The sequence below is a fragment of the Cyanistes caeruleus genome, unplaced genomic scaffold (assembly GCF_971803275.1).
Source record: "Cyanistes caeruleus unplaced genomic scaffold, bCyaCae1.hap1.1 HAP1_SUPER_30, whole genome shotgun sequence".
Taxonomy (NCBI): domain Eukaryota; kingdom Metazoa; phylum Chordata; class Aves; order Passeriformes; family Paridae; genus Cyanistes; species Cyanistes caeruleus.
The window spans coordinates 2,996,848-3,017,436 of record NW_028256295.1 but is presented as its reverse complement, the minus strand read 5'-3'; the positions used below and the strand labels follow the sequence as shown (position 1 = coordinate 3,017,436).

The window sequence follows — 20,589 nt, the reverse complement described above, 5'->3', positions numbered from 1 at the left end:
AGGAGGAAAGACCCACCCTGTGCCGGGAAGGCGGCCAGAGATCCAGCCAGGGCTCTGAGCTGGGGGTCCATGAGCAGCCTCAGGATGGGGAGAATCCCTACAAGTGCTTGGAGTGTGGGAAGAGCTTCAGACAGAGCAACAGCCTGATCCGCCACCAGATGATCCACACTGGGGAATGGCCCTACGAGTGTGAGGAATGTGGGAAGGGCTTCAGCTGCAGCTCCCACCTCATCATCCACCAGCGCATCCACACTGGGGAGAGGCCCTACGAGTGTTCTGAGTGTGGGAAGAGGTTTCACAGCAGCTCCAATCTTGTCCTGCACCAGCGAATTCACACGGATGAGAGGCCCTTCTGCTGCCCTGACTGTGGGGAGGGCTTCAAGCACAACTCCACCCTCATCACCCACCGGCGCATCCACACTGGGGAGAGGCCCTATGAGTGTGGGGAATGTGGGAAGAGCTTCATCCACAGATCCAACCTCAATACCCACAAACATATCCACACTGGGGAGAGGCCTTACAAGTGTACCCAGTGTGGGAAGAGCTTCTCAGACAGGTCTAACTTTGGCAGACACCAACGGAGGCACCGGTAAGGGAAGCCCTGCAAGTGCCTCAAAATACAGGAAGAACTTTGTTCACTGGTCCAGCTTCATCTGCCCTTGCAGGATCCACGTTGGGAAGAGACCTGGTGATCCATGTTCCCTGGGATCCATGCTGGGAAGACACCTGTACCTTTTCCTGCCCATGGCAATGTCATGATGTGGGATCAAAGAATGTGAGACTGTGATCATGGTCCATTATATTCAATCCCATCTCAGGTCATTGCCAGGGGCAGGAAAAGGACTCTCTCTCTCTCACCAGAGTAGAAGGGTGTCCTTTCTTGGCAGGAGGAAATACGTGGCCAGGAAGAGTCAGTTGGTGGTGTTTTAGTTTTCCCTGTGAATAGTTTGTCTTATCCTTTCTGTTACCAAAATTGTTTCTGTTCCTGTTTTTGCCTTATCTCGTTGCTGTTCTCAATAAATTGTTCTTATCCCAGCATGGGATCTTTGTCTTTTGTGCTTTCCATGGGAGGTGGGAGGGAAGTGAGCAGCAGCACGGTTTCAGCAGGAGCAGGAAATTGGGGAATGCCATTCCTGAAGCCCAGCCCATGGAAACCGAGCATCCCAGCTGGTGCCAGGCCTGGTTGCCATGGCAGCAGCCTTGGGAGCGGGTCCCTGGCTGGGGGCTGCGGGAACCTCTTCCCTCTGGTGCCCAGGGACAGGAGTGGAGGGAGCGGCTGGAGCTGAGGCGGGCAGGTTTAGGCTGGATGTGAGGAAAAGGTTTTTCCCACGAGGCTGCTGGGGCACTGAACAGGCTCCCCAGGGAAGGCTCCCAGCTCCAGGGCTGGCTGAGCTCCAGCAGCGTTTGGCCAGCGCTGCCAGGCCCAGGCTGGGATTGTTGGGGTGTCCTGTGCAGGGCCAGCAGTTGGACTGGAGGATCCCCATGGCTCCCTCCCAACTCAGCCAATTCTGTGGCTCTGGGATCCCATGAGCCTGGGGATGGGACTGCAAATGGTTGCCATGGCAACGGGCTCTGGCTCCAGGCCTGAGCTGGTGTCCATGGCAACCACCCCTGGCATGGGGTCTCCATGGAGCTGCTAAGGGACTGATCTTAGCAACAGGGGCTGTGATGGTTACCATGGAAACAGACCATAACAATGGGGCAGATGTTGCCATGGGAACAGACCATAACAACAGGGAGACAGCTCTGGCCAGGAGCAGCTCCTGAGCACAGCCCAGCAGGGCTGGGCCCCTGCCAGGGCAGCTCAGGGACACAGAGAGCAGGCCCAGACAGAGCTGCCAGGGGCTCAGCACTGCCAGGGGCTGTGGGATGTGCCAGAGGGGGCTGTGTCCCAGCAGCACCTCTGTGGCTGTGTCCTGGAGCCCCAGAGCAGCTGTGATGTCAGAAAGGGGCTGTGTGACAGCTCTGAGTGGGCTGTGTGAGGTCACAGCTGGGGCTGTGACATGACAGAGTTTGTTGTGTGAGGTCTCTGAGCAGCTACGGTATCATAGAGGAGATCTGTGGCATCACAGTGCAGGTTGTGACATTGTAGTGTGGCTGCATGACATCACAGTGTGGCCTGGGTGATATCACTTAGTGGGTTGTGACATCACAGAGAGGACTATGACACCAGAGGTTAGATAGAGAATATCACAGAGAGGGTTGTGACATCACTGAGCAGACTGTGACACCACATGGTGGCGATATGAAATCCTAAAGTGGGCAGTGACATCATAGAAGAGCCATGTGACATCTCAGGACAGGTTGTATGACATCACAGTGCTGACTGTGACATCATAGAGTGAGCTATGACATCAAATGTGGCTGTGTGATATCACAGGAGGCTATGTGACATCACAAGGTGTTTTTGTGGCATATAGGAAGAGATGTGACATCACAGAATGGTGGTGTGACATCCCAGGGCAGGTTGTGTGACACCACTGAGTGGGCTGTGGCATCCCAGGTGGCTGTGTGACATCTCGAGGTCACTGGGGAGGTCACTCTACCCCTACCTCCATCACAGTTCCCCCCAGAGAAGGCAAATGCTGCCCTTGCAGCAGCCTGTCTGCACAGAAACACTTCCAGGGCTCTCTGCATTTCCCTTCCCTCACTCTTGCCTCACTCACACACCTCCCAACAACCCACTTGGTGCTTTCAGCTGCAAGGAGTTCAAAGCTTGTCTGTCCTTCAGCAGCTGCTCTAATTCTGCCTTCAGCCAACTCTGGGGTTGTGTTCATTGTAGAACCCCCTGTGTGTCTGAAACATTCCTTGTGTGGTTCTGCCTTGGGGAAGGGGAACCTCCTTGGTGGCACCTTGGGCTTGGCACACACTTGAGGAGGGTGTCTGTTTTCCATGGGGAAACTCAGCAGTTTTAGATTGCTAAAATCAAAGAAGGAAAACCCCTCTTTGCCTGAGTGCAGCCAGTTCTGTGAGCAAAGCAGGTCCCAGGGGAGTGAGGAGAGACAGGATGGGGCTGGGGAATGTGGAGCAAGGTTGTCCCCACTGGGTCAGACCTCAAGGCACAGCTTCTCTGACCTGGCCACACCTCCTTAGGAGAGACCCTGGATCAATATCCATCACTGAATGCTGCAATCATCTCTGTTCTAAAGAGAACAGGAATAAAAGACACCCTTTGAAACAGGAATACATATTTCTTAGAAGTTCTTCAAGCTATTTCTCCAGAACTATTGTAGGAAACTTTCCTGAGAACTGCACCAGACCAGAGGGAAATCAAGGCACAGCCATGGTTTGTTAGGATTTGCTTGATCCTAATGAGCCCCATGGTGCATTTGGAGCTGAGCCCTTCAACTTCAGGACCTGAGAGGAGACTGCACAAACCTTTCCAGGAGTCCAAGTCAGAGGAAAAACCCAAAGTGTCTCCAGGCATTAATGGGTGCCACTGAGGTCCATCCCCAACACAGGCTCCTCATGGACTCCTTGGAGGAGAGAACTGGAGGCCAGGATTGCACAAAAACCTCCCAGAGACTCAGTGTGGAAAGGAAAATCCAAAGTAGCTGAAAAAGCCCTGAGTATCTCAAAGTATTGATGAGCCCCACTGAGTGTCAATGCAAAGCTCCCAAGGGACTCGTTAAAGCAGATAATTGGGGCCATGATTGCACAAACTTCTCAGAGACTCAGGGTGGGAAGGAAAAAGGAAAGTGTCTTAAGAACCTGAAGTACCTTGAAGCATTAATGAGCCCCACTGAGTGTTGTTACTGACAAAGGCTCTCAAGGGACTAATTACAGCAGATAATTGGAGGCCAGGATTGCACAAAGCTCTCAGAGACTCCAAGGCAAAAGCCAAAGTCCTTTGAAAAAGCTGCAGTCCCTGGGAGCATGAAGGAGCCCCCAGGGCCATTCCTGAGCAAGGCTCCCCAGGGACTCCTTCCAGCAGATCCCTGAGGCCACTGGCATGTGGGCTAGGGGGGGTGCTGAGGGCAGGCCAAGGGGGTGACAGTGGCCAGCCTTGCTGGGGCTGTGCCAGGAGGCCCCAGGGCCTCAGGACAAGGTGTCTCCTCACAGCCCTTGCTGGCACAGCATTGGCTGCTGTGGCCCAGGGCACCAAGCCTTGGCTTCTCTTTGTCCCCAGCTGTCATCAGTGCCTCCAGTTCTCTGCTCTGCCTGGGGCCTGGGGACACTTTCTCAGTCATGTCCCTCAGTGGGACCCATTAAAAGGAAAAGAAACTTTGGAGTTGGATTCTGACTTGGAGTTCTTGAGAGCTTTCTTCCCCTCCCTGTCAGGGACTGATGTTCAGGGCCTCAGCACAAAGCCCCAAGGGGCTCATTAAAGTCCTGCTGCTGTGTCTGTGCTGCTGAGCTGGGCCATGCTCCTGGCACAGAGGCAGCTCCTGGAAACCAAGAAGAGCTTCAAAAGCACATTTCTCTTGCTGAGCAGCTCTTCTGCCAGCCCAGCAGGGCTGGGGCACTGCCTGCAGCCACCCTGGGCACAGCCCAGAGGCACAGAGAGCTTCAATCAGTCAGGGCTGGGAAGGTGCTGAGAAGTGCCTGGGGCAGAATCCCTGCCAGCCCTTGGCACAGGAAGCCTCTGGCTGCAGGACAATGCAGCTGCAGCTCCTGGAGGCATCTCCTAAAGCTGGAACATGCCAGTGCCTACAGACTCTGTGAGTACATTCTCTGCCTGTCCCTTGTGCAGAGCAGCCAGGGGTGCCCAGGGCTGTCCTGCAGAGCAGGGTCCTGCAGCCCAGGGCGCTGTGCTGGGGCAGGGACTCTGCTGCCTGCCAGGGACAGCTCTCAGCCGGCCCGGGGAGCTGCTCCCAGCGCTGGGGAGAAGCTGTGGGGGGAAGGAGCCACCCTGAGCAGGGCAGGGGCTGCTGCTGAGAGGGGCTGTGTGGGGCAGGGCTGCTCCCAGCTCCAGTCCAGACTGGGCAGAGCTCCAGAGGACACTTCCCAAAAGAAGGTGAGACTGGAATTGCTGTAAAGATCAGGAGCTTTCCTGAGACTGTGTTCAATTTCTCTCTTTAAGCAGGGTGGGAAAGTTGAGATGATAGCAAAAAGATTTTTGCTTTTTATGCATTTTTAATATATTTTTAGATCTGTAAACTATTATTATGTAATTATTAAATTTTAATTCTTAATTAACTCTATTAAACTATTATTATATACTATACTATACTATACTATACTATACTATACTATACTATACTATTATATTATATTACATTTATATTATAATTAAGGACAACTATTATCCTTAATTAACTCTAATATATTTCCTAACCTTTCTCTTAGATTTTAGAAAAATAATCGGATCTTCTAAATAGATTTCTGCAATACTGTATTGTCTTATCATCAGGGAGAGGAGCTACAAGAAGAACATTTTGTTTTGTAACCAGAATGTGAGCAGTCATAACAAAAAGTGGGGCATAGAAACCCTTCGACCTACTCCAATGGGTTGACTCAGGGGTGTGTAACTGGGGCAGCTGAATCTCCTATTGAATGTTTCTGTTAAATATCCTAATTAATCAACCTTAAGAAATTGTTGAAATAAGGGCCCGGGTGCACCCCATCCCCACTGGGATACATGGAAGTTTCCAATAAAGGTCTGGTTTTTACTTTACTGTTCTAACACTGTTGCAAAGGTTTGGGGTTTTTTTCTCTTTTGATTACAGACAATGAAGGGGATGAGAGAAGCAGAAGAGGAATTGTAATCCCAGAATCACAGAACATTCTGAGTTGAAAGTGACACACCAGGAACAGCAAAGTAATGTTTGAACATGTACAGAGATGTCAGAATTGTAAGTTTGGGTGCTCAGTCTCTCTGCTGGGAGGCTCCTAAACAGCCTAAATGCACTGCTCTGATATTGTCATTGGTATCTGGGGCTCTCAGGGAGGCTCTGGCATCTGCAGCAGCTGAGTCAGGCCCTGCCCTTGGGATTGCTGCCAGGCAGGGGTGTCCATGGGAATGGGGTGTCCCAGCTTCCCTGTGACCTGTGGGGCTGTGGGCAAAGCAGTCCATGGGAAAGGGGAATGAGCTGAGCCCCCTCCCTGAGATCCCATCATGGGCACACCTGGGGATCTCCTTGCTGTGTCCTTCCAAGCTCTGAGCTGCCCTCCTGGCTGCAAATCTGTGCCAGAGCCTCTCGGAGTTCCCTGAATGTCCCACGGGGAAGGGCAGAGATGCCACAGCTGAGGAAATGCTGTTGGCTCTGCCAAGGGAGCCGTGAGTGTCCTTGGCAGAGGGGGATGCTGAGACCTTGCCCAGAGACCTTTAGAGAGGGTGAGACATTCAGGGATCCCTCTGCTCTGGGCAGGGTCTGGTTTATGCCAGGGTGACACAGGAGTGTGATTGTGCTCTGATTCCAGCCAAAGGTGCAAACCCAGGGTGGTTGGGATCAAGCCCATCCAGCCCCTCACCTTCCCTAAGCCACAGGGAATCCTTTGCCTCTCACATCTCTCAGTGGGAAATTCTGAGTGCAGCAGAAATGCTGGGGATTTCTGACCTCAGAGAACCAGGAATGATCTCTGGGCAGTAAAACAATTCCTAAAACCAACTCCTGCTATACTTTAGAAGTGTGTGTGCAGATGGCAACAAGCCCTTCTGCATTAGGAGTGATTCTTCTGACAAATCCTGAATTTCCAGCCTTGTCCCTCTCCTGCATGGCCATAAACCCAAGCAGCAGGGCAGGGATGGCTCCTGGAGAGCCCCCAGGCACAGGCCTGGCTGCTCCTGGCACACTCAGACAGTACAGCTGGAGCTCAGTCAGGGACCTGGGTGAAGTTTTCCCAGAGCAGAAACAAGGGTGGGTGAGTCGTAGCGGGATAATCTACAGGGAATGGCCCAAGTTTGGCTCAAAGCAGCCTCTCCTGACTTGCCACTGTCCTTTGTCCATGAACAGGTCCCCATGTGCAGCCACAGCAAATGTCCAACAGCAGCTCCATGAGCCACTTCCTCCTGCTGGCATTGGCAGACACGCGGCAGCTGTAGCTCCTGCACTTCTGCCTCTTCCTGGGCATCTCCCTGGCTGCCCTCCTGGGCAACGGCCTCATCATCAGCGCCGTAGCCTGCAGCCACCACCTGCACAGCCCCATGTTCTTCTTCCTGCTCAACCTGGCCCTCACTGACCTGGGCTCCATCTGCACCACTGTGCCCAAAGCCATGCACAATTCCCTCTGGGACACCAGACACATCTCCGACACAGGATGTGTGGCACAGCTCTTTTTCTTGCTGTTCTTCCTTGTAGCAGAGTTTTCCCTCCTGACCATCATGTGCTACGACCGCTACGTGTCCATCTGCAAACCCCTGCACTATGGGACCCTCCTGGGCAGCAGAGCTTGTGCCCACATGGCAGGAGCTGCCTGGGCCAGTGCCTTTCTCTATTCACTGCTGCACACAGCCAGTACATTTTCCCTGCCCCTGTGCCATGGCAATGCCCTGGGCCAGTTCTTCTGTGAAATTCCACAGATCCTCAAGCTCTCCTGCTCCAATTCCTACCTCAGGGAACTTGGGCTCATTGCTGTTAGTGCATGTTTAGCACTTGGCTGTTTTGTGTTCATTGTTTTCTCCTATGTGCAGATCTTCAGGGCTGTGCTGAGGATCCCCTCTGAGCAGGGACGGCACAAAGCCTTTTCCACCTGCCTCCCTCACCTGGCTGTGGTCTCCCTGTTCCTCAGCACTGCAGGATTTGCTAACCTGAAGCCCCTCTCGATCTCCTCCCCATCCCTGGATCTGGCAGTGTCAGTTCTGTACTCAGTGGTGCCTCCAGCCCTGAACCCCCTCATCTACAGCCTGAGGAACCAGGAGCTCAAGACTGCAGTGTGGACACTGATGACTGGATGGTTTAAAAAAACATTAAACTGCTGGCCAATTTCTGCAAATCACTTATAATAAAAATCACCTTTGATACTTCCTGTTGGTTTCATTTTGGAGGTTTTCTGTGTTTTCCTTTTTTAATTTTGTCCACAAAGAAATGTCATTGTTTGTGCCATTTCTCATTTTGTTTCTCTCCACCTGCCCTGTGGCCACACACTGTGCCAATGAGGGGCTGTGCTCTTGATGGCTTTCAATGAAGTAAAGGACCTCCCAGGAAAGTTTTCTCCAGAGATGCCCCTTTTGTTCCCTTCTCTGGAGCTGCAGCAGCAGTGTCTGTGTGCAGAGCTGGGGGCAGATCAGTGCTGGCACAGCAGCTGTGCCCAGGAGCAGCAGCACTTGGTGTTGCCAGTGCTGCTCCCGTGCCACTGCCCCGCTGCCCTCCTGGCCCTGGTGTTGCTGCAGGGCCTGAGTGCTCTCGGGGCCGGGCACAGCCCTGGGGGTGGCAGTGCCGGGGCTGCAGCAGGGACAGGCCATGGGCACTGCTGGGGCAGCACTGATGCCTCAGGGCAGGGCCTGGGGGCTCCAGGCTCCTTGCCCAGGCTCTCTCAAGAACACGGCCAGGCCAAAGCTCAGCACAGAAAACCCCCGTGAGCAGCCCCAGGCTGGCCGTGGGCAGGCTGGGGGCAAACAGCATGGCTGGGGCTCTGCAAGATCCCTGGGGGAGACGGGAAGGAGCAGCAGAGCAGGGGCTGATCCATCCCCACTGCGCTGGACACCCCAGGGCAGCATCCCAGAGCATCCTCATGGAGCTGCCAACAACATCCCCCTGTGCAGCCCTGGCCTCTCCCCCAGCTCAGAGAGGTGCCGCATCCTTGCAGGCACAGACACGGCAGCACTGGCTCAGGAGCCCCTGTTTGCACTGCCCAGAGCAGGCGTCAGCACCCCCATGGTGCTGCTGTGGGGAGATGAACCTGAGGGAGCACAAATGCCATCAGCCCCTGGGGCCAGGAAGGGCTGGGGGACAGGAGGGAAACCACTCAGGTTTGTCGTGGCCTCTGAAGTCACACAGAAAGTTTGTTCCCATGAGCTGTGAGTTTCCTGTGCCACTGCAGACGTTGTTGCTCAGAGCCAGGGCTGCCTGGCAGCCACCCCCAAACTGCCCTGAGCATTTCCTTTGCTTCCCCTTTGCTTTCTTTACTCCTCCTGATCCAGATTTCTTCCTATTGCCCACTCCTGTTCCCTCCCCTGCTAACAGCCCATCCCTGTTTGCCCTTTCCTTTCTGGCCCCACTCCCCATTTCAGCTCCTGAGCTGGCACTGCGGGAACGTCCCTGGGGAGCAGGATCATCCTACAAGTGCTTCAGGAATTGTCTGCAGGGTCCTGCAGGGCCTCGTGCTGCTCCCTTGCCAGAGGCAGCACAGGCCAGGGGGGCACATCTGGGCTGCTGTGTCTGGCTGTGCGGCTCCCTGTTCTGGGCAAGGAGGAGGAGCTGGAGAGGCTCTGCAGGACTGACAGGATGGGCTTTGGGACCTGTGTGGAGAAGCTGAGGGACCTGGGCTGCTGCACCTTCTGAAGAGGAGGCCCAGGGTTCATCCTGCACCAGCTGCAAGGGTGGTTTGAGAGAATCAAAGAATCAGCAAGGTTGGAAAAGACCTTGGAGATCATCAAGTCCGAATTGTACACTGACACACCTTGTCTTCCCTGAGCCTCCAGGATAAACAACCCCATCTCCCTCAGCTGCTCCTCACAGGACTTGTGCTCCAGACCCCTCACCAGCCTTGTTGCCCTTCTCTGGACAACCTCCAGCCCCTCCATGGCCTTCCTAAATTGGGGGCCCAGAACTGGACACAGCACTCGAGGTGCTGCCCAACCAGTGCAGAGTAGAGGGGAGGAATCCCTGCCCTGCTCCTGCTGGCCACACTGTTCCTGATCCAGGCCAGGGGCCATTGGCCTCCTTGGCCACCTGGGCACACTGCTGGCTCATGCCCAGCCTGCTGTCCATCAGTGCCCCAGCTCCCTTTCTGCCTGGCTGCTGTCCAGCCTCTCTGTCCCCAGCCTGGACCACTGCAGGGGTTGTTTGGGCCAAAGTGCAGGACCTGGAACTTGGACTTGTTAAACCTCACCTTGTTGGGTTTGGGCCCTGGATCCAGCCTGTCCAGCTCCCTGTGCAGAGCCCTCCTACCCTGCAGCACATCAACACTCCCAGCCAACCTGGCGTCACCACGGTTCCATGGGGCCCTAGAGTGTCACAATGGTCTCCAGGATTCCATGAGGACTCCCAGCAATCCAATTTTGGATCATACTGGGAGTGACTGGACTCATACTGGGAGTATCTGAGAATGACTGGGAACACACCATGCACATCATCCCCCATACTGGGGGTGACTGGGAGCAACTGGGAGCACGCTGAGAGCCAATGGCATCATACTGGGACTGACTGGGTTGATCTAGCCAGAGGCAACTGGGACCATCCTGGGAGTGCTGCCTTGTGACAAGGATCATACTGGAGCTTACTGGGCTCATGATGGTGTTGAAAGGGAACAGCTGGGATCTCTGAACACCAAAGGTTCCTTTCCTGCTCACTGAAGAAGGAGCTTCCCAGTATCCATGTGTGAGGTGACCTTCACCTGAACCAGATGCTGTTAGGAGAAAAAGCTGCCTGTGCTGGAAAATCTCACACAACAAGTCAATGCCAAGAGAGCATTTTGCTTTCACAACTTCCCTCCTGGAGCCACAGTCTTTTGGATCACACAGCAAGCAAGAGAACAGCACAAAATACAAGGCTGTGTCCAGTTTTTGGCTGGATCAGCAAACAGAGGGAGGAATGCCAGGGTTCACTGCCACAGACTCTCCTCTTGGGGAACAGAACCCCCCCAGGCTCCATTCCAAATGCTGTGCACACCCTGCTGGCTACAAACAACCCCTTTTTAAAGAAGTTGTTGGCAGGAGCTTTCCCAAATAAATGGCATCTTAATTGCAATTTTCATTCAAAATCAACTCCGTTCCAAAGGAAGAACAGGAAGCCCACAGCAATCCCAAAGGCACATATGGTGCACCTGGGGAAATCCTCGACTTAGGGGCCCAGTGGGTTAAAAAATACCCATCAGAAGCCCCAGAGTGCAGAGTGCAAACTGCAGCAACCACTTGCTGGATCATTTTGGCTGTGCTGCACACATCTGCAGACTGTCTGTCCCCCTGCCAGGACAGAAGGACACCCGTCAGGGGCTGGGCTGGCTGCTGAGAATGCCTCGGGCAGGAGGATCCTCAGGCAATGAGCAGGTGCCCAGAGCCGCTCTGACACTGAGGCCTCTGTGCCCCACAGCAACGGGAACACCACAAGGACACGGCAACGTTCCTGTGACATCACAGCAGCAGCTCCCCCAAAAACCGCCTGCAAGGTTCTCCTGGGTCACCAAGGAGCACAAAGGATCCTCCGAGGGCACAACCTATTGCTCAAGGGATCCAAGAGGAACTCAGAAAATGCAGCAAATGAGGACACCCCACAGCCCAGCCTGAACACTGAGAAGGAACAAAGATGTGACCAAACCAATGGAAATACAACTTTTGGTCACTGATGCTTCTGACTAAAACCAGCAAGGCTTGTTCCATCTGGGATCTTTGTTCTAGTTGTAGAAACAAGCAAGGTTCTCTACTGTCAATGTACAGAAAGCAGGAACTTGGGGGAAAGAAGGCTGAGAGTGCCAAAGCCTTGTGTGACTCCTTGGACATCTTGTGGCTGAGGGTGTCCAAGGCAATGGAGTCACAAGCGGGGTCCCTGCCCTCCCCACTGACAGCTGCCATCTCTCCTTCAGCCCCACACGTGTCTCCAACAACCTCCTGTCAAGGGCCTCCATCCACACATTCCATCAGCAGCCACAGATCCTCATCCACGAGGTCACCCAGCATCCCTGAGGCCACAGCAGGGAGTGCTCCTGGCATCTGGTAGAGCACTGTGGCTTTCCTGGGATCCTTCTGGTGCCTGTGGCTGAGAGGAGTGGGGTGGATGGAACCAGGACGGGTCACAGATCAGCAGCCCCACTGCAAGCAGTGCTTTCTCCTGCTGTGTGGGGACCGTGGGGTGACTGATATTGGGACTCCTCTGGCTTTGGCTCCTGCAGAACACACAGTGGCTCAGACACTGGGCTGAGGGAAGGGGTGCCATGGAAACCCAGCACAGGCATTTCTCTTTGGAGAGGGGGTTCTGCAGGGAGAAGGGAGAAGAAGAGACTTTCCTGTCTGCTGAGATTCCCCCTCCTCCTTCAGCAGCCATTCCACAATCCATCAGTACCAGAGTTCATAGGATCACTTCCATGCCAGGGAGCACAAGGCACTCAAAACTGAACCCTGCCAGAGCCCAGCCCTGCCTGCCCATTTGGAGGGTGTGGGGGAATGGAATTTCAGCAGGAGCTGACCCACAATGATACTTTGCCACTGGTGGGTTTCTCACAGCCTTAGAAGGAGTTTGAGATCTCTGTCCTCAACACCTGCTCACCCTTCAAGTGCACACACGTGCCTGGGGGCAATTCAGGTTCCCTGGAGTGGTGGCTGCTTCCCTTGGAAACAGGAGCTGTTGTCTTTTCCAGTGTGCTTAACTCCCTTCTACCTATTAGAAAGTGGGTGAGTAAAGGAAATGACCCTGGAGAAAGGGGACCAGAAACTGGGAAAAATGAAACATATCTAATTACAAATGACATCTCTTTCATTTATTTCTTTAGTACTAATCTATTACTACAAACAAAAACTTGTTTCTGAGGTGATTGTTGGGATTCGGGGCTTTATTTTTTTTCTTGTTGTTATTATTATTTATTAGTATTACTTTTCACTGTCGAGACTTTTAAATCTTAGACATGAATAAAAATGGCTGGATGTCTCTCACTGGGAAAATTCCCTTGCTTTTCCCACTGTGATTAAACTGTACGGTCATTTCCAAGTTGCCAGTAGATTCTAAAGATGGAAAATCCTTTTAATGGTGGGTTTAGTGTGGTTTGGAGCTGGGGAAGGGTCTCATCCCCTCCCAGAGGTGCCCCAAGCCCGCTCTGCTGCCACATCTGCACTCGCGGCCCCTCACGGCTGCTCTGCCCTGGGGACATGGTGGGACCCCCTCCTGCCAGGGCTGAGGCTTCTCATGGCCCTTCACAACCCCTCATGGCCATCATAGAACCTCTCATGGCCCCTCACAGCCCCTCATGGCCCCACAGAACCTCTCATGGCCCCATAGAACCTCTCATGGCCCCATAGAACATATCTTGGCCCCTCACAGCCCCTCATGGCCCCTCACTACCCCTCATGGCCCCACAGAACCTCTCATGGCCCCATAGAACATATCTTGGCCCCTCACAGCCCCTCATGGCCCCTCACTACCCCTCATGGCCCCACAGAACCTCTCATGGCCTCATAGAACCTCTCACAGCCCCTCATGTCCCTTCATGGCCCCTCATTTCCCCTCACAGCCCCTCATGGCCCCATAGAACCTCTCATGGCCCCATAGAACCTCTCATTTCCCCTCACGGCCCCTCACAGCCCCAGGGGCTCCTCCCAAAGGAGAAGGGGTCGGGCCCTGCTCACTCTCCTTTTATTTCGGTCCCTTCACAGGGCCGAGTAAAGAAAGGCTGAATGGAGCCTTTCCCCAGCGTTTCCCTCGGGGTTCATTGCGGGCTGAAGCTCTGTGCTGGCGCTGGCCCCAGCACCAACATCCCTGCAGCCCCCAAGGCCTTTGCTGTCCCCCCGTGTCCATTCCCTGTCCCCGAGTCCCGCCCGGCTCTGGCAGCAGCAGCAGCCGCAGCGCAGCGGGCGCAGGCCCGGCCCGGCCGGGGCTCCCGGCCAGGAGCAGCAGCAGCGCCGGCCCTTCCCACCTGCTCCTGCCTCGGCTCCCCAGGGCTTTTGCCAGGGCAATTCTGGCCTACAGCAACAATCCCCCACAGACAGCCCTGATTCCTCAGGGCCCGCCTCTGCTGCCCTCAGCCAGCCCTCAGAGGAAGAAAGGATCGGGTTCCAGCGCTGTTTTCAGCTCTGTTTTACTCACCCTGAGGTGACAGCAGGAGGCTGTTGGTGCCCTGGCCTTGGCAATTGTAGATCCCGGCTGCTCTTGCCCCTCTTCTGCTTGCCACTTGAATTTTAGCAGTACAGCTGCAATTGCCTCTTTCAATCAGTGCTACCCACTGTGCTTTTGTCACGGGGAGCTCAGGATTTTTGTTTCAGGCATCATGATCAGTAGAGATCAAAATGCTCCCAAGTCCCTGAGCACTAAGTCGAGGGGAATCAAAGCCACACAGGTCACATTTGCAGTGCTCAAACACAGCCCTGTTGCTGCTGCTGCTGCTGCTGAAATAGAATCAGCTGACAGAGGCCATCACAGAAATTGCCTCTGCAGTGGCAAATAAAATGAAAAAATCCACCAGGAGAAAGAAAAACCAGAACTTCCCAACTTGCTTCATTGTTTCTTCTGAGCAGCAGAAGAAAAAGGAACAGGGCACCTTTCAGGCAGCTCCACAAGCTCAGGGTTCTCATTTCATTGGGAATCTGAGATGCAATTGGCCTTGTTAAAAGGATAAAAGCAAAGGGAATGAATTGGGAATTATTAGGAAAAAATGACCCTTCTTACACACAAAGTTCACCAAGTCATTCCCTGCATTTCTCCTTTTCACATTCTTTCTCTCATCCACTGAGAGCTCCAGCTTATCATGTTCTGCTGCTTATCATCAACTGATTGTGCTCTTGATTTCTCCCAGTGCAAGAGATGTAGAATCATCTCAACTGAACACAGAAACAAACTCCCTCTGTCAGCCCATCTTCATGTTCCAGATCACTTTCCAGATGTCCATGGGGCTGTTGGAATGATGAGCTCTCCACTGCTGGCTGCAGGCTCTGGAGATTCTTTCTCCACATTCAGCCAGGCTTGTATTCCCCAACAATTCCTGGTAGCCCATCATGTTTTCTTTGGGTAGAAGAGGAACAATGAAAACCTCACCAATGGCACAACTCCCCTGTGCACAAGGAAAAGAAAGAACAAGTTGTCAAGTTCTTCAAACATTTGTCCTGCTTTGCTGCAAGAGTTGTGCTGCACTCACAGTGTGGGAAGCCAAGAGAAGCTGCAGCTGGGGGCACATCTTGTGACAGGAGCTGCGCCTTGTTCTCCAGGACAGGTTTTTGGAAAGAACAGACGGGACTGGGGAGAAGATTCTGGGAAAATGGAAACAGCTTTTTTAAGAAATGAAAATAAAATCCAAAGAAACAAACAATATGTTTTTCTCTATTTTTGTCTATTTATTTTTATGTTCCCCTTTTCCATCTTGCACTGTTTCTCCATCCCATTCATTCCAAATGGCTCTCACCTCTAAGATCTGAGACTTGGCAAGGTTTAGACCCTGTAAAATACCCTGAGCTATAGCCAGTTTGCCTTGCCCTGTTTTCCTTGGAAAGCAATGCTGGAGACACAAGTGCAGTGCTCGGCTCAGGTACAAATTCTGCATTCAGGGAATGTGCTCAGACGGTGTCTGAGCCTCAGCAGGGACAAGGCACAGCAGCAGCCAAGGGCATTGCTGTGCCCCTGTGCAGGAGTCCAGACTCTGGCTCTTGGCTCAGCAGGGCAAAGTTGCCGTGTTTGGCCAGGCTCAGGGGCTGCCCGGGGAGCGCGGGGCTCGGGGCGGGGCCGAGCGGTTAACGGACAAACGGACACGGGGACAAACGGCCCCGGTGCTTCAGTTGCAGCGGCAGCGGCGGCAGCAGCAGCAGCAGCGGCGGCAGCAGCAAGAAGCGAATTTAAAAATTTTCTGTCTCTCCTCTCCCTCTCCCGCGGTCCCGCATCCTCTCCCGGTCTCCCTTTCCCACTGCCCCCTCATCTCCCAGTTTTCTCTTTCCCCGTGCCCACCCGGGCCATGCCCCCAGCCCGCCCCCGGCCCCGGGTGGGGCTGCCCCGGCCCCGTCCCCTCCCCCGCCCATCCCGCCGAGGTCTCCTCTTCGCCTGGCTCTGGCTGTGCTGGGCGGGCATCAGTGCCAGGGGCTGGGGCGGCATTGCCGCCCTTTGGCTCCGCCTGGGCCGACCCCGGCCCCGGCCCCGACCCCGACCCCGACCCCGACCCCGGCCCCGGCCCCGGCCCCGGCCCCGGCCCCGGCCCCGGCCCCGGCCCCGGCCCCGGCCCCGGCTCCTCCCGGGGCCCGCGGAGGACACAGGCGGTGCGGCCGCTGCCGCCGCCTCCGCTGCGGCTTCCCCGGCCCGAGCTCCGCCGCTGTCGCGTTCCAATGAGGGAACGCCTGCGGGTGCCCGGCCCGGGGAGCTCGGGGAGCGCTCGGGGGCCGTTCCTGGCCCCGGGCCGAGCACTGACGGCCGCGTCTCTTCCCCAGGGAAGGCGCAGCAGGCCCTGCAGCAGCGCTACCGAGTGGGTTCACTGCTGGGGCGCGGCGGCTTTGGCAGAGTTTTTGCGGCCACTCGGCTCTCGGACGGACTCCCGGTGAGCAGAGGGGCCGGCGGCGGGCGGAGGAGGAGGAGGGGGCGGAGGAGGAGGATGGGGCTGGACACGGTGGGCGGTGAGCTGAATCCGCTGTTCCCTTTGGCTTGCAGGTGGCCATCAAAAAGGTGCCACGGAACCGCGTCCGGCACTGGGGCGAGCTGGTGAGTGAGCGGGGCCAGCGGCAGAAGCCGGGCCGTGCCGGGCGGGGATGAGCCGGGGCCCGGCAGGGTGGGAGCCGCCAGGACACCTGCAGGGAGAGCGGGCGTGGGGCCAGCGGAGGGCACAGAGCATCCCGGGCTGGCTGAGGGCTTCCCGAGCCCTGGCACGGCCTCAGCCCCACTGACGGCACCGTGCTCCTCCCGCAGCCCGACGGCACCAGCGCACCCCTGGAGATAGTGCTGCTGGACAAGGTGTCCACAGGCTTCCCCGGTGTGGTGCAGCTGCTGGAATGGTTTCAGCTCCCCAACACCATCGTGATGGTGCTGGAGCGCCCGGAGCGGTGTCAGGACCTGCGACGTTTCATTCGGGCACGGAGGTTCCTGTCCGAGGAAGAGGCGCGGGAGCTGTTCCAGCAGGTGCTGGCGGCCGTGCGGCACTGCACCAGCTGCGGGGTCCTGCACCGAGATATCAAACCTGAGAACGTCTTGGTAGACCTGGACACCCGCGAGGCAAAACTGATTGACTTTGGCTGTGGCACCTACCTGCAGGACACAGCCTACACTCAATTTGCAGGTGAGCCCACACAGGGGTGGTGATCCTGGTCCTGGCATCTCCTGGCTCAACCTGGGTGTGGCAGGAGGGATTCTCCCTTTGGCTGCCAGTCACAGCACTGAGTCTTCAGCCAAGTTGCTTCTGAGCAGAGCTGGGTGAGGACCCATCTTCCAGCCCTGCTGGCAGCCTTTGCCTGCCACTCTGCCCAGGACTGGGGCTGGGGATGGGGCAGCCAGCCTGACAAAACCCCCTGTGGGTGGGAGTAACAGAGAGGGGGAGCCAGAACCTGTGCACCAGCTGGTTTGGTGTGCAGGTGAGAATGGGCTTGGACTGCTCTGCTCACCTGGTTTGCCTTGGTTCAGGATATTTTTTGGGCAATGCCAGCAGGGAGGATGTGGGTGTGGTTTTTCGCCAGCACTGAGTGGGTATTTCCCTTTGTGTGTCATGGTCAGGCCTTGCCAGGGTTTCTGCTGCCCTCTTCCAGCACCAGTGGCTTCTTTTCCAACCCCAGGTTTGTACCCAAGTCCCAGGTGCTGGCGAGAGGGCAGCAGGTCACCCCGTGTGCCACTGGGGCAGCCCCCACATGCCCAGGGATGCTGGGGCCAGGCTCTGGGAGCAGCAGCATCCCCCTGATGAGCTCCATCCATATTCCATAGGAACACCGTCATACAGCCCCCCGGAATGGAACGACTTCGGCTGGTACCATGGCGAGGCAGCGACCGTCTGGTCCCTGGGCATCCTGCTGCACGAGATGGTCTGCGGGGAGCACCCTTTCAGGAGGGGCAGGAACATCAGATGGGGCCAGCTCCCGCTGCCACAACGGCTCTCCCAAGGTGGATCCTCATCTCTGGGCACGGGGGGAACACCAGTGTTGGGAGACAGCAGCGGGCTCGTGAGCATCCCGCTCTGGCAGCTGCTGAGGAGGTGGCACATGTCCTGCTCTCCTGCTCTCCTCCAAAACAGGGAATTGATGGGAAAGTTTAGGCCCAGCTCTGAGCACATCCAGCGTGGCCTGGGCACGGGAATAGTGGGGCAAAGCAGACAGGAGCCTTCTCCAACTGACCAGTGGTTTGTGGTTTCTCTCCCCAGACTGCCAGATTCTGATCAGGTGCTGTTTATCCCTGAACTCCTTGGACAGGCCCTCATTAGAAGACCTGTCCTGCGATCCCTGGATGCAGGATATTCATCAGCCCTAGAAGAAGGGAGAGAGCCACAGGCACAGTGATGCAGGGACCTGGTAAGTTACAGCTCCACACATGCCCTGGCAATCAGCAGCAAAGAAACCCAGACTTTTTTGTCCTGCCTGTGTCACTGCACTGGGGTCATCGAATGGGAACACACAGCCCTTGTGCTGGAGCTGAGCTGCTCTGCCCAGCACTGGTGGGCACCATCTGAGCTGGTTTTGCTTGTCCTGCTTCACTGACAGCCGGGCCCTAGGCAGAACCCTGACAGCCTGGTGTCATCCCAGGGAAGAAGGAGCCCCTGGAGAAGCTGTACCAGGCGGGGCTGCTGCTGCTGCTGAAGACATGGAGGACAGCAGCAAGGATGACAACCTCTTCCTGCACCTGGCCAGCGGGAGCTGGCGATGATGGACTTTGATTCTGGCACCTTCTTCAAAGCCAGGCTCCACAGTGAATTTTCAGGTAAGTCCAGACCCAGGGGGATGCTCCCAGATTTGTGCATTGGCCGGGAACCAAAGGTTTCCCTTTCACTGGGGCAGATGCAGCTGATTCCTCAGTGTCTGCCCAGCTGGTTTTTGGCAGGGCTGGGGGCGTGGGCTGGGGTGGTTACGAAATGGGAGTGGGATCCTGGCCCTGCCAACAGCCCCCAGCACCCACCGTGCCCCGGGCTGGGGCTGGGGCAGCCAGCCCGACACAAACAAACCCCCATGGCAGGAGCACAGGTGGGACTCCAGAACCTGAGCACGGCTGCTTTGCTGTGCAGGCAAGGAAGGGCTTGGGCTGCTGCACTCCCCTGCTTTGCTTTGGGATCACCGTGATTTTGGGGGACAGTGCAGGGGGAAAGGGAGAAAGCATGGGCTTCCCTCACCCATGGGTGGGTTTTTCCCCAGAATATAGGGGTTGGGCCTTCCTCAAGCTCCTGACAGAGATAAGATTTTTTACCATTTTTCTTGTTTCCCCTTTTTGTCTGTAACCTATTTTCATTAATTTGTTGTTTGTTTTTCTAAAGGAAGCGTTCTAGGTGGGATCCAGTCTGGATCGGGAAGTGCTTGGGACCAGCTGTGGCGTGGATGGGCCGTGCCCTTGGAGAAGACTGAGGACATCGTTTGGGACCAGCTTTTCTTGTGGCAGCGGATGGTGTGAGGTGGGTCCTCATCTCCTTGGCATGGCTGGGACAAGAGCTTTTGGGAGATGGCAGCGGGCACAGGAGCATCCCGCTCTGGGCAGCTGCTGAGGGGCTGGATCTGCCATGGCTGGCTGCAGGCTGGGCACATGTCCTGCCCTCCTGCTCTGCTCCCCAAGGCAGCAGTGATGGGCAGCTCTGGGCCCAGCTCTGAGCACGGCCAGCATGGCCTGGGCACCGCGGCTGGCTGGGACAAGGGGACAGGAGCCTTCAGCTGACGGGCGGTTTCTGCTTTCTCTCCTTGCAGCCGGGCTCTGCGGATGCTGAGGCTGCTCTGGGCTCTGCCAGGGCTCTGCTGGGCTCAGCACCGGGCCGGGATCAGCCAAAGAAGAAACGCTGTGACCTGCAGCAGAGACTTGAGCATTTTGGCAATGCAGCTCAAGTCTGCAGAGTGTCCACCTCCAAGGGAAAACATGACACCTCCCAAAAATTAAACTTGTTCCATAACTTCTGAAATGAAATCCATCTGGGATGACCCCTAATGACATTTTTCATCTTGCTCAAGCTGTAGCTCAGCCCTTCTCTGAACAGTTCTGTCCCCCACACCTGCCTTTTACTTCACAACTGCTCCCTCCTTTCCCCCAGTGAGTTCCCAGCCCATCACAGTCTCCATCACACTGCAGCCTTCCTTGATGCCCCTCACCACGAGGAAGGCCAAGCCCCAGTCTCAGGGACTCATCCTGTCACTGGCTGAAGAGCAGCAATGTCTGTCTGTGCCAGGGGCTCTTGGATGTCTCTGTATCCATGGACAGAAGGGTCTGTCTGTGCCAGGGGCTCTTGGATGTCTCTGTATCCATGGACAGAAGGGTCTGTCTGTGCCAGGGGCTCTTGGATGTCTCTGTATCCATGGACAGAAGGGTCTGTCTGTGCCAGGGGCTCTTGGATGTCTCTGTATCCATGGACAGAAGGGTCTGTCTGTGCCAGGGGCTCTTGGATGTCTCTGTATCCATGGACAGAAGCTCTGTCCTTGCAAAGGTTTCCATAATATCTTGGTACCCATGAGTATGGAATGAACACAGAGAGTGAAAGTGTCAGTCACGTTGTTTGCACACTCCTTCCTTTCCATCCAAGACACATCCATGCACACCCCCACGTACAGATATATTAAAAGGATAGGGATGGATAGAGATTTCCCACAGAGCTCTAACTTTGGCAGAACTCACCTTGTAAGCCATGGCCAGGGCATTTTTTTCCCAGCTCTGTGTCAGTAGGTGTCCAAGAGCTGAAGGGAACAGCATTTAGAAGCAGTTTCAGGAT

General features: G+C 55.5%; 3 protein-coding genes across 3 annotated transcripts in view; 2 read left to right on the top strand and 1 right to left on the bottom strand.

Moving 5' to 3' along the window:
* Positions 1-20,589, bottom strand: part of LOC111922621 (uncharacterized) — an 813,543-nt gene that overhangs the window by 367,800 nt on the left and 425,154 nt on the right. The gene's annotated exons all lie outside the window — the stretch shown is intronic.
* The window catches only part of LOC111945726 (uncharacterized), a 555,958-nt gene that overhangs the window by 526,442 nt on the left and 8,927 nt on the right, over positions 1-20,589 (top strand). Inside the window, exons 14-15 of the mRNA XM_086874769.1 lie at positions 93-556; positions 12,421-12,427. Coding sequence (XP_086730895.1) covers positions 93-556; positions 12,421-12,427 — 471 coding nt within the window. The remainder of the gene's footprint in view (positions 1-92; positions 557-12,420; positions 12,428-20,589) is intronic.
* On the top strand, positions 16,734-19,877 carry LOC147645307 (serine/threonine-protein kinase pim-1-like). Its single transcript, XM_086874735.1, has 6 exons — positions 16,734-16,989; positions 17,625-17,801; positions 18,058-18,205; positions 18,395-18,611; positions 19,159-19,293; positions 19,580-19,877. Exons 1-3 carry the CDS (start codon positions 16,734-16,736, stop codon positions 18,162-18,164), a joined length of 540 nt encoding a protein of 179 aa, XP_086730861.1. The 3' UTR covers positions 18,165-18,205; positions 18,395-18,611; positions 19,159-19,293; positions 19,580-19,877.

What these genes read in the sequence shown, in the direction of transcription:
- LOC147645307 (XM_086874735.1), top strand. Translation starts at nt 16,734, where the DNA reads ATGGTGCTGGAGCGCCCGGAGCGGTGTCAGGACCTGCGACGTTTCATT. An exon ending in AGCCTACACTCAATTTGCAG is followed by an intron (nt 16,990 to 17,624) that starts GTGAGCCCACAC and finishes CATATTCCATAG; the next exon opens with GAACACCGTCATACAGCCCC. An exon ending in GCCACAACGGCTCTCCCAAG is followed by an intron (nt 17,802 to 18,057) that starts GTGGATCCTCAT and finishes TTCTCTCCCCAG; the next exon opens with ACTGCCAGATTCTGATCAGG.